Source organism: Leptosomus discolor, chromosome 4 (assembly GCF_034619465.1).
Source record: "Leptosomus discolor isolate bLepDis1 chromosome 4, bLepDis1.hap2, whole genome shotgun sequence".
Taxonomy (NCBI): domain Eukaryota; kingdom Metazoa; phylum Chordata; class Aves; order Leptosomiformes; family Leptosomidae; genus Leptosomus; species Leptosomus discolor.
The window spans coordinates 70,399,120-70,411,370 of record NC_141394.1 but is presented as its reverse complement, the minus strand read 5'-3'; the positions used below and the strand labels follow the sequence as shown (position 1 = coordinate 70,411,370).

General features: G+C 38.8%; 1 protein-coding gene across 1 annotated transcript in view; it reads right to left on the bottom strand.

The window, feature by feature from the left end:
• Positions 1-12,251, bottom strand: part of KIAA0232 (KIAA0232 ortholog) — a 70,512-nt gene that overhangs the window by 47,762 nt on the left and 10,499 nt on the right. The window contains exon 2 of the mRNA XM_086463789.1: positions 4,268-4,771. Within this exon, the coding sequence (XP_086319915.1) occupies positions 4,268-4,498 (231 nt within the window). The 5' untranslated portion in view covers positions 4,499-4,771. The remainder of the gene's footprint in view (positions 1-4,267; positions 4,772-12,251) is intronic.

The following is a 12,251-nucleotide window of genomic DNA, read 5'->3' as shown; positions in this document are numbered from 1 at the left end:
CCTTTAAACACATTTTATCTTCTATCCACATATCAAACTACCTCACCATACAGCAACAGATAACATTGGAGGAAGAGAGGTCAAGTCACCAAAACCATGGAAATCTGCAGCAGAATCAAGACGAGAAACCACATATAAATTACTAACAAACCAGAAGGGAACATCATGCTTATACTCAAAAGTAGCCCTGAAGATCTAGTCAATCAAGGTTTCCACATTCATTTGAAATACTTATTTTAAAAGTCAACAGAAGTGACTGATAACACAGTAATACTGATATCTTAAATAGCTGGGTATGCCTAGTAAGACTGCGGGTGTTTTTTCATTAGTTTTTTATTTTAAATCTTTCTGTACTTACCTGACAGAACCTCAGTCCAGGACTTCAGAGTTCTATTTCCCTGCTACAGTTGATGACACCAGTACACTATAAAGAAAGCACGGAAGGAGGCTCCCTGAAGTGACTAAAACAGTGCTAATGATGTCATCAACATTCTGAGGTGGAAAGATCTTAACAACCTTCTTAACCTCAGTTTGCAACATTTCTAATGAAGATGACTTATACAGTATCCATAAGATTAAGACTTTCTAAATTTATCCTCTCCACCACCCCCACCCCCCAAAAAGCACACTGCAATGGATTGGTTTTGTGTGTGATCCCATTCTGGGTGTTCAGAGACCACACATTCCTTCTAACCTGTTCAAAACAGAAGCCATTGCTGTATTTTTGGGACGAAGTGATGGCTAATCATTCCCCACAGAAAAAGAGTTCTAGAAGCAAAGAATCATAGAACAACCCAGGTTGGAAGGGACCTAGAAAGACCATCTGGTCCACCCTTTCATGGGAAAGGGAGTCTGGATAAGATTACCTAGTAGCCTGTCCTACTGCATCTTGAAAGCCTCCAGCTACGGGGACTCTGTCACATTGCTGAGGAGGTTGTTCCAGTCAGTGATTGTTTGAAATAATAATTAAAAAAAAAAAAAAAAAAAAGTAAAAAGAAAAATTTTCTCTCATAGCGAAAGAAAACTTCACCCAGAGCAACTTGCACCCATTGTCCCTTATCTTCTCCATGTGGCTACTTGGAGAGTAGCCTCCATCCTCTTTGTAGCTGCCCTCTAAGTTGGGGAGAAATCATTGGAATAAACCCACTATTGAGAACAGCTCTTTCCCTGGAAATTCTGTCATTTTTCTCAAAAATCAAAGGAATCGTATAGGAGAAAAAATTCCTGAGATGCCAAGAACCAACTCCTCCATGGGAATTAATCTGAAGGCCAATGGTATCCTGGGGTACATTAAGAAGAGTGTGGCCAGCAGGTCGAGGGACATTATTCTCCCCCTCTACTCCGCCCTGGTGGGGCCACACCTGGAGTACTGTGTCTAGTTCTGGGCTCCCCAGTTCAAGAGGGACAAGGAACTACTGGAGAGAGTCCAGCAGAGGGCTACTAAGATTATGAGGGGACTGGAGCATCTCCTCAATGAGGAAAGGCTGAGACCTAGGGCTATTTAGCCTGGAGAAGACTGAGAGGGGACCTCATCAACACCTACAAATATCTAAAGGGCAGGTGTCAAGAGATGGGATGGGACCAGGCTCTTCTCAGTGGTGCCCAGTGACAGGACAAGGGGCAATTGGCACAAACTGGAGCACTGGAAGTTCCACCTCAACATGAGGAAAAACTTCTTTACATTGAGGGTGGCAGAGCACTGGAACAGGCTGCCCAGGGTGGTTGTCGAGTCTCCTTCCCTGGAGATATTCAAAACCCGTCTGGATGCACTCCTGTGTGACCTGATCTAGGTGACCCTGCTTTAGCAGGAGTTGGACCAGATGATCTCCAGAGGCCCCTTCCAATCCCTAACAGCTTGTGATTATGTGAATTAAAGGACATCATCAACTCTTGGTATTTTACTCCTAAATTACTTCTCATTTAGATGTTTATTTGCTGCACTCATCCCTGATTTCTATTTGTAAACAAAACTGGTATTTGTTTTTCCCCTTTGTCTTAGTGTTGCACCCACCACCAAAACTGTATTGCAACTGTTTATATGCAAACATATGCTTTAGAGTACAAGCTTTCTTGCTTCTGAAGGACTTAACAAAACCAAAATTAATTTTAAAATGCCAGGTCATAGAAATAACCAGTAGGTAATAAGTAAAATAAAAATAAACAAAAAAATAAACAAGCACATGTGTTTTAAGATTTCCTCAGTTCTCCACATAAGAAATTTGTATTTGCAGTCTTTAAAGACTAAACTATTTGAGAAAGGAATTAGGTAGCAGTATGTTTCAGAACATATGCATCCAATCATTATCAGAGTATCATCCCAAAACTAAATTGATTATTAGGTCTCAAAACTTAGAAAACAGTTATGTATGTAGAGGAAACAAATGGAATAAGAGTATGTTATAAGCAGTATCAAATTGGAGGAGGTGGAAGAGAAACTTCCAGCTTCTTCCAATCTCGATGCCGTTCAGAAGACATCCTGTATGTTCATACTACAGCACTCACTCAGCAACCTAAGTTTTGGCTACCCTGTCAGCAAGTGGTATTCTCTCTTTGGCTCATTAGGTTCAGATAATCAACTTGGAAAAAGAACCAACACATTCCTTAAAGCTCCACTATCAACTCACAAAGCACCCAGTTAAGGTATCGAAACTAGAAATAAACTGAATGAGGTTTTCATAATATTAGTTAGCCTGCTTCTTGCAAAGCCCGACAGAAAGAAAACTAATTTTGGCACTTCAGTCATTTCAAATTATCACAGTGGTGACTTAACAGTTTTGACTATGCTCTAAAACGTACCGAAAAGAAACAAGTCATTTTCCCCCCAAGGCCACAGGTCTATCTATAAAGCTCCTCAGATTCTGGTGTGGTTTCATTTGGTTTCTTTTTTCTGTCCTCACCCCACACCCTCCTTTCAAACACGTTTTGGAACTTTATTCTGTCCCCTTCTAAAATACGACTATTCATGTGTGACCAAGACTTAAATAAGTTCACTGTTAACTTACATACTAAAGAGTGCTTACAGTGGTGGTGGTGTTATTATTACTATTATTAATTAAAACCAAATTTGCCCATGAAGTCTTCTGTTTTGCACAATGGAAGCATGAAGGCTTTTACGCACAGTAATGGTTGCTAAGAGTTCAGAAACTGGCAACATCTGACATAAATGTTTCTGCTTCAGCTACATTTACACCTATTCCACAATACCCTGCCCTGCTCTCGCTGGATTTTTAAAAAGGTAAACTAGAAAACAAAGAAAGTTCTGAAGCAGTTAGGTAGCAATGTGTGAAGTATAACCAAAACAACACCAAAAAAGAACTAGTAATTAAGCCACCAAATAAGAAGCATTTGCTTTCCTTCCTTCCCCCTCTATCACAGCCACCTTCTAAAAGGAAGTCTATCATCAGCATCCTCATCCCTTCTTGAAAACACCAGAACTTCCCTGAATCCTATATCCAGAAAACTCTGCTATTAAAAGTATTTTGATTTAGGTTGATGATGCAGAGAAATTAAAATTGAAAAAAAAAAAAAAAGAAGAGGTGAAGTCAGGACTGAAAAGTATGTTCTAGGGACATATAAAATCCATAGCAATAAAGGCACATGGAAACAACACTAGAGTTGTGCCTGTCTGACACACAGCCTCACTTTTCTTCCCCCGTCTTTTCTCCTTTTCTGAATTACAGCCACATATAGCGACTCACTGCTCCACAACTCTTCTGCATGCCTGTTAGCGGGATTCAACATTAACATTCCTTTAGAAGAGATGAATAATGTATGTGCAATAATGTATTTTAAATACTTGAATACTAAAAAAAAAGTGATTTTTTTTTTTATTCTTTACTGAAAATAGCACAAGATGAAATCCATGAGGAGAAGCGATGGGGCGTCTACAAACTACTGTGAAGCAGGCCAATTTGACACACAGTTTACAAGCATTACATCAATTTACTAACATTCCAATATTAACTTAACCTTATAATCAGAAGTACTGAAGGTCTGCATGTATGACACAGGACATTCCAGTGTTAATAATTCCGACATCAATTGTAGCAATGTGAAAATTTTGTTTAATGTAATTGTTCTCACAGCAAGCTAGCTACATTAATCTCAGTTCACCCATCAAATTTTATTCCCACATGGTTTATACCCCCCTTCCACCCACACACAAAGACAACCACCCCCCATCCAATCCATACCCATGTATAATACACAAAACACAACTGGTACAAAAACTCACTTTCACTGGACAACATCTAAAATATGTAAATACCTGTTCCTGCAGGTCGTAGTCATAGCTATCATGCAGCAGAAGACTGAGGACATACCGAGTATAAATCATGGCATCAATGCCACACTTCTCTAGCTCTTGTCCCAGCCAGGTCTGCACTGGACCCAAAGCATGTAGCAGAGACATTTCAGAAACAGATACAGGGCCTGGATAAGAGCTTGAGGAGCTTTCAGATGGCAAACCATCCACAACAACTGTACAGATAGGGCGCATGAATCTAGGTGGTTGGCATCCTTATAACGTGAAGCATTTTCTGTAGTTGATATTCCGACGATATCTGGAGGTGATTTTCACTCCAGTAAATAGGAGAGAGGCTTGACTTCTAGGACAATCATTTATATTTCCTGGCAGTTAGCCGTCTAGAGACGAACATCACTCTTCAGGCATGACCAGTGAATAAACTAAATCCTAATAGCAAACACATATGTAGATGTGTTTTTCTACCTTAATTTCACATTGAGGCCAGATGCAAGTCCCCAGCAGGACCTATAAAGAGGAAAAAATGATAAGTTGTCATAATATATATCCATACATGAATAATATTAAACATGAAAAAAACACCCAATGTAGAAAGCAGTTATTTACATACTGCTCACTCCACATACATAGTACACCTACTCAGCGTCATTTTGAAGAGTAACAGGAATTATTCAAAGTTGAAAGGTGACTTTCAGAAAAGGTACTTTTTAATGCAGGAAGAGAAACTTTCATCAAAGACTTCACAACTAATCTGTTGGTTGAAATATATGTTTGATCTAGCTTTATGGGAAAGTTGAGATTTTATTACTTTCACTATCAGCTGAAAAAAACCCACTTTGATTAAAAAAAAAACCCAACAATCTATGTCAGCTTGCATAAAGACTGACTATATTTTGCACCAGTAGAAGACAATATAATCCTACTGTTTTGCAGTGATTTCCATTTCTGGAATAAAAACAAGTGTCTTGTTTATAAAACACCGAATTTATTAAATTCATCTGGCCAGGAGTTTCAGAAATCCCTGAACTAAACAGTTGCTATCTTCAGGCTTGGGTTTTTGGGTTTGTTTTTTTTTAGGTTCAGTATTTGCCTTGCCTCAGGACAGCAGAGCATTTTATCATCCAAAACCTATCCTCATAAAAATACAAATCTCTGGAATAACTTAACAAATTTAGGCAGAACATAGTTTATCGGTGCCAGAATTAACACTCAGCCCTCTTTACAGAAAGCATACACCAGTCTTACCTGAGTGCTTATACTCTAAGCCATATCCTAAAATAGACAAACCGTTTTAAGACTTATACCACCCACAATCCCAAATCCATCTCGATAAGTAAGGGGCAGAAGGTGCAAGCACCACACATGTGGGCATTCTGCCCTCTAATCCACAAGAAGCCAGTCCAAAAAACCCCATTTTTGGACTGGTCTGCCAATCAACTACATGCCAATCTGGCATTTGTGTAGGCCTTCTCTCTCCTCTCCAGATTCTCAGCGAGAGAAAACAAATCTCAAATCCTAGCACGACACATCCCTTCACTGAAAGGAAACAAAGACTAAAAGACCTAAGCAAAACCTACTGTTTTGTTTCAACCCCACTGCAAGATGACCACCACACTCAAATCAGACATCACCTAACATAACTATCTAAGCCATATACTGTGTGCAGCATTTCACATGGGCAGCATGTGTTTTGTAGCCAAACAAAATCGAAAAGTGGCCCTACAGTTGATACCTATGTCCACACAACAACAGATCATAGTTTTTAGGAGCTTTCTTTGCATCACCACCCAGGTACAACTGTATATTCCAGACCTTTACTGAACGAATTTCAACATTTTCCAAAAGAAACCCGTTGGAATCAGTTGCTACGGAGTTGACAAAACCCTATGCTACGCTAAAGCCACTTTACTTCTCTGATGGCAATGTTCATTTTGAGAAAGCAGGAAACAAAAGAGTATTCCAGTAAAACTTTTGTATTAGTCAGAATCTCAGAAGTAAGTACAAATAACAGCAGGTAGAAACATCCTGCAAAGGGCCTGGAGGTTGCTGCTTCATCACATAATTAGAGAACAGAAAGTACAAGAAAAGTCTAACATTGTGTCCAAGACACTCCAAATCAAGAGCCACAAGTCCAAACTCTCAAGCTGTCCATATTCTCTTAATTGTTGAAGAACGACATTCCACTCAAACACCTATTGTGTCCTTGTCCTGTTGGTACTCCGCATCACAGCACGTGATGAACACTTTCCCTAACTCAATGCCACAATCCCAGCTAGCCCCCCAAGCCCCATCTTTCAGAGATTTGGGAAAACTGACACTCCTGATCTGTCTTTTTTGAGACATGGAGCAGAACTACCTGAATGTTCAGGAAATCAAGAATTTTTGACAGCTGACAGAAAGTTCCATAGGAAAAGGGAATTATGAAAGGGCGGATGAGGAAGAAAATCAGGAAAAAAAGGGTGAGATAGCGACTGAAACTTAATTTATCCCAATTCAGCATGTCTCCCATCTACCCATAATCTTTTCTTTTACAAAGTGTACAAAGAGTGGAGAGGGACAACAAAGAGATGTTCCAAGTAGTCTTTGGTTTGCAAAGATACCATCAAAAACAGTCAAGAGAAGCGGGATGCTTTGGCTAAGGTGATTATATTTTTCATTGAAGGTGTTGAGTATCCAATATAGCAAAGCCACGGGCTTCTGGAAGTTGAGTTACTTCAATCAAAAGTATGCATTGGTGGGCAATGGAAGAGCTATGGATGTCACCTACTTAGAATTCTGTAAGGCCTTTGACATGGTCTCACACAACATCCTTGCTGTTAAACTGCAGAGACATGGATTTGATGGATGGTCTATTAGATGGATAAGGAATTGGCTGGATGGCCATGTCCAAAGAGTTGCAGTCAATGGCTCAACGTCCAAGTGGAAACTAGTAAAGAGTGGTGTCCCTCTAAGGTCCATACTGGGACCAATACTATTCAGTGTCTTCATCAGTGGCATAGGGGGACTCACTGCACCCTCAGAAAGTTTAAAGGTGACACCAAGCTGAGTGGTGCAATTGATTTGCCTGAGGGAAGGGAGGCCATCCAGAGGGACATTGACAGGCTGGAGAGGTGGGCCTGTGCAATCTCATTAAGCTCAACAAGGCCAAGTGCAAGGTCCTGCACCTGCGTTGTGGCAACCCCCAGTATCAACTCAGATTGTGGGATGAATGGATTGAGAGCAGCCTGGTCAAGAAGGACTTGGGGGTGCTGTTGGATGAAAAATTGTACATGAGCCAGAGCTTGCAGCCCAGAAAGCCAATTGTATCCTGGGCTGCATAAACAGAAGCTTGGCTAGCAGGTCAAGGGAGGAGATTCTCCCCCTCTACTCCAGTCTCCTATCGGAGATCCTACCTGGAGCATTGCATCCAGCTCTGGGGTACCCAGCACAAGATGACATGGACCTGTTACAGTAGATCCAGAGGAGGGCCACGAAGATGATGAGGGGGCTGGAGCACCTCCCCTATGAGGACAGACTGAGAGTCCAGCCTGGAGAAGAGCAGGCTCTGGGTAGACCTTATTGTGGCATTCCAGTACTGAAAGGGGGCTTATAAGAAAGATGGGGGCAGACTTTTTATGATTAGATTTTGACTGGACATAAAGAAGAAATTTTTTACAATGAGGGTAGTGAGACACTCAAACAGCTTGTCCAAATAAGTTGTGGATGACCTATTTGAAGTGTTCAAGATCAGGCTGGACAGGACTTTGAGCAATCTGAACTAGTGAAAGATGTCCCTGCCCACAGTAGGGGGTTGGACTAGCTAAAGGTTCCTGCCAACCCAAATCATTCTGATTCTATGATACAGCAAAGCAAATAGCTTCTGGATACTGAGACACTTCAATCAAAACTAACTTAGACACATGGTTTAGATCCTCAGCACCTAGTAAAGACAGTTTACGCTTCAGCCTTTCCCTGAATGAGGTAATAATGTGGCCTCTATTTTCTATCTTAACACTTATTTTCACGAGGCATTTGAGAAATTTAATTCTTGAGATCTAGGTTGACAAAATCTGATTGACTGTGGCTGACCAGTTAGAGCTTGTCTTGGTTTCTTTTTTTAGATGGGGAGGAGAGGGGAGAGACAGCAAGAGAGAGAGGTTATCACAGGAATTAAGAAATGAGACGACAACAAAATTTCTACGATGTCCAAATATTATGGCCAGCTTTTTTGAATATAATATTCAATTACCTATTTTAACATTGTTTCAAAATATATACATCATATAAAAAAAATGGAAACCTGAACAAAATTCTGAAAAAATAATCCAGAGTTCTCAATTTCAGCTGTCTCAAGTACTTTCTTTCACATAAAGTCTTAAATATATTTCCATTATGTTTTAGAATGAACAAAAATTCAGGCAAACTGAGTATTTTCCCATCTCAGTACTACAGAGAGGCTTTCCATTTCAAATTAATACAAGTCACTCACGGAGCTAACATTTCTGCTAATACATGGGAAGCTCGACTCTAGAGATAACATTTTCTGACAAATAAGTTATCATCTCTTTTTAATCTTTTTCACACTGTCTTGTTAAAAATAACTTTCTCCATCCTCACAATAACCATGGCTAATCTGAACAGGGAGACTACAATACAGCCTAAGTAGTTAGTGCAAGGCTAGTTATTTTAACTACCAAGTTGGAAAGAATTCTCCATTTCCAATGATACAATATGATGGACTGACACGCCTTATAATGAGAATTACCAAATAAAAATTTACAGACCTCTATCAATAGTTTATGAAAACCACTGATTACCTACAAATCCTAAAGTCAAAAATATATGATAAAATTATTTCATAAGAGTTTCTACTTACTTCACTTCCTAGTAGAATTTTTCCTTTTAAGTACCCTTCAGTTTTTGTAATTCTGATCAATGAGCTTAACAAGGTCACTGTTAGATAAGCTGTTAACGGCTTAACAACTAGAAGCACATGAGCCAGTTTGTGAACTGTCTTGTAAAGGAATGACAATACAATATCGTGTAAACACTCAGATTTTACGATGTAGACTTATCTTAGAATAGATACTCTTTCTCAAAATCCTACTCAGTGTGATAGCCACTAAACATTCTTTTGACCTAAAAAAAGACAACACAAGTTTTAGTGTCCTAAAGAGATCTAGTTATGGAAAAGCAACAACTTTAGTATAGCAAGAAACAGGAAGGGGGACCAATGGTACAGAAACTGAAGCTGGAACACTCCATATCTGTTCCCTATAAGAGTTGTTCTTGCATGGTAAACAAGCTTTTTTGAAGACTAAATGATCCTAGCCTTCCCCGCAACTGAAATGGAATAAGGGCATTGTCATTACAACTACATAAAAACAATTTAAAAATTAAAAAAAAAGTGTCTTGGTACTACAATAATGAGAGCCACACAAATAGCTTCTTGTGACAGTTGTGTCTACCAGAATACAGCATGATAGTCTAAAATTACACTAAGATTACCAAAGAACGCAGTAAAAGAAAGGTGTAATTAAATCACTCTTCAATGAAGCTTGATAGAAGCCCACCAAGAAAATGCTCGCATATGTAACTGTTCTTATCAGACTACTAAAAGAAAGAGTGACAGGCTAAAAGCTCATGCCAGGCAAGACATTTCCATGTCTTCAAAAGCTTTTTTTCTCCATAATTCCCTTTCATACAAAAAAAGTTTTTTTCAGGAGCTTAAAAGTAAAGCCTTTTTTTCCAATTCTTTTTACTCTTGGAAAACAGTGACCAAAGCTAAACCACAAAACCCACTGAATTAATAAAAGGTAACCTCATCTGTGTTTTATCAGCATCAAGAGGCCTCTGAAAATCATGTATCCACGCAGCAAGGTTCTGAGCAAACATTTTTTGTAAATGAAAAAAATAAGTAGACTTAATGCTTTAACATGCTTTCAAGCTTTCTTAAAAGATATACCTACTATCAACTCTTAGAAAATACTGGAATAGGAGAGTAAAAACCACACCCATTACTATTGTCCTTTCAGGTAAACTAAAGGTCCACAGACTGTTTCTTGGAGATCATAAAAAGGAAGAAAATTTTCTACAGGCTTAAACTCACTCTGCTGGGATCTACACTCTCAGCAGAAAAAAAATTACAGGATCTACATATTGAAGGAAGTTGAAAACTAATACATTACTTATTTGTATAACCTGCAAGCAATGTCTCTCAGCCTCAAAGTTACTCTTTACACATTTTGATACACCTACTACAGAGAAGTCAGTTTCTTGGCTAAAGCTACAGCTGCTACCTTTATACTTCCTTCCATCCCCAAAAGGGATAACATCTGTGTTCCCAGTGCTTCATTCTGCCCACTGCTACATGTTAACAATGAGGCCAAACACATTCTCACACAACAGTTAAGTCCTAACTGCTGTTTCAGACAGTTTCCTCTATTATTCTTTGAAATATGCCAGTACATTACATAGTTTACTATTAAGAGCTGTCATTTTCAGAAGTTTTTTTCCCTGCTGTGGTCTTTGACAATGTATGACAATTTTTCAACAAATGGAGGAAAAAAAATTAAAGAATTCTTACTACTTTTTTTTTTTTTTTTTTTTTTAATGTGGATATAAGTGTCCACATTTTTTAACCGGGACAAAGTTTTTTAGATGTAATATTTTTTCCCAGAATGGTTGTATGAAAAGCAAACAATCCTTCCTCTCCCTGACAGCTACATGTAGCAAAAATATGCAAATTCTAATTAGTATAAATCAAAGAAAATTTTATCAAGTTTGGTCAATAACCTACTAAAATCACATACTCATTTTAGTAAGTTTCAGTCCCTGCTAGAAAACCGATAATCAAAAGCAGTCATATCATATAACGGTAACAGAAGTCCAAAATTGTTCTTATATATATTTTCATGGAAGAATCAGCAATTTTAACATCATTTATTTTGTTTATTTCAGTAAGAAATCTAAACAAATCCTTGACATACAAACCGAACGGCCACACACTGGGGAGGGCACTGTCAAAGCCCAGAAACAAAGCCTATTTAAAATCCAGCGAACAATGGAATCTGTGTCCTTAATAAATTTCACATGGCACTTAAAAGACATGTGAGTTCAGAAGTAAAAGAAGTTATTTTTCAATCACATTCCTCAATAATCTAAGAAATTTGGCTGTATTGGAGCAAAGACAGCTTTTTTTATGCGTTGGTGATATTTACTGTTATTGTACAACAAACAGCAAAGCAGGGACCTGATTCATGACCAAAGCAGTGAAACAGTATCGTTAAGCAAAAAAATTGATAATGCCTATGCTACAAACAAACCTCTCCGTCTCAATCCATACAACTCCTGCCGCAAAGCTGACGAAGCTTTGCCATGCCATGAGAAACACAGATTAAACCACCTGCCTGGAATCAAAGGAAGGAACACTAGAAGTGGTTGGAAGCACAAAAGCAGCTCTGTGAATTAACTTTTAGATATACATAGAATCTCCTTTTTTAAGAAGTGTTATCAGGATCTGCAAGAGTGATACAATCTCATTTATAATGGATATATGTTTTACAGCTCACTGATGTCTAACAAGGCTGGGCTTATGCTATGGTTCTAGTATAACTCAAGTAGAGTCAGAGAACCCACAGAGGAGACGTAAACCAGTGTGTGGGTGTTACTGCAGGATTTTATTTCTTGTAAATCTACAAGTTTATTTTCATAACACGTATCCAAACGAAAATCTGAAGCTGCTAATCCTATATAAAAGTTTAATGGAATTACTCAAAGGATGCGAGAGCTACCATACAAGCCTCATTTACTCAGGCTGGCAAAGAAAAAGAGCAGAGATACAGCCAAGATGACACCAGGGGAGTCACCAGCAGTTTTGTAGGATTCTGCACTGGGACCTGCATTGCTTAACAAATTCCTAAGTGACCTGGAAGATCAGATGGGTGACATAGTTAAGAAACTACCAAATGACAGCAAGTTATCAGGGATAGCAAACAAAATAACTGGA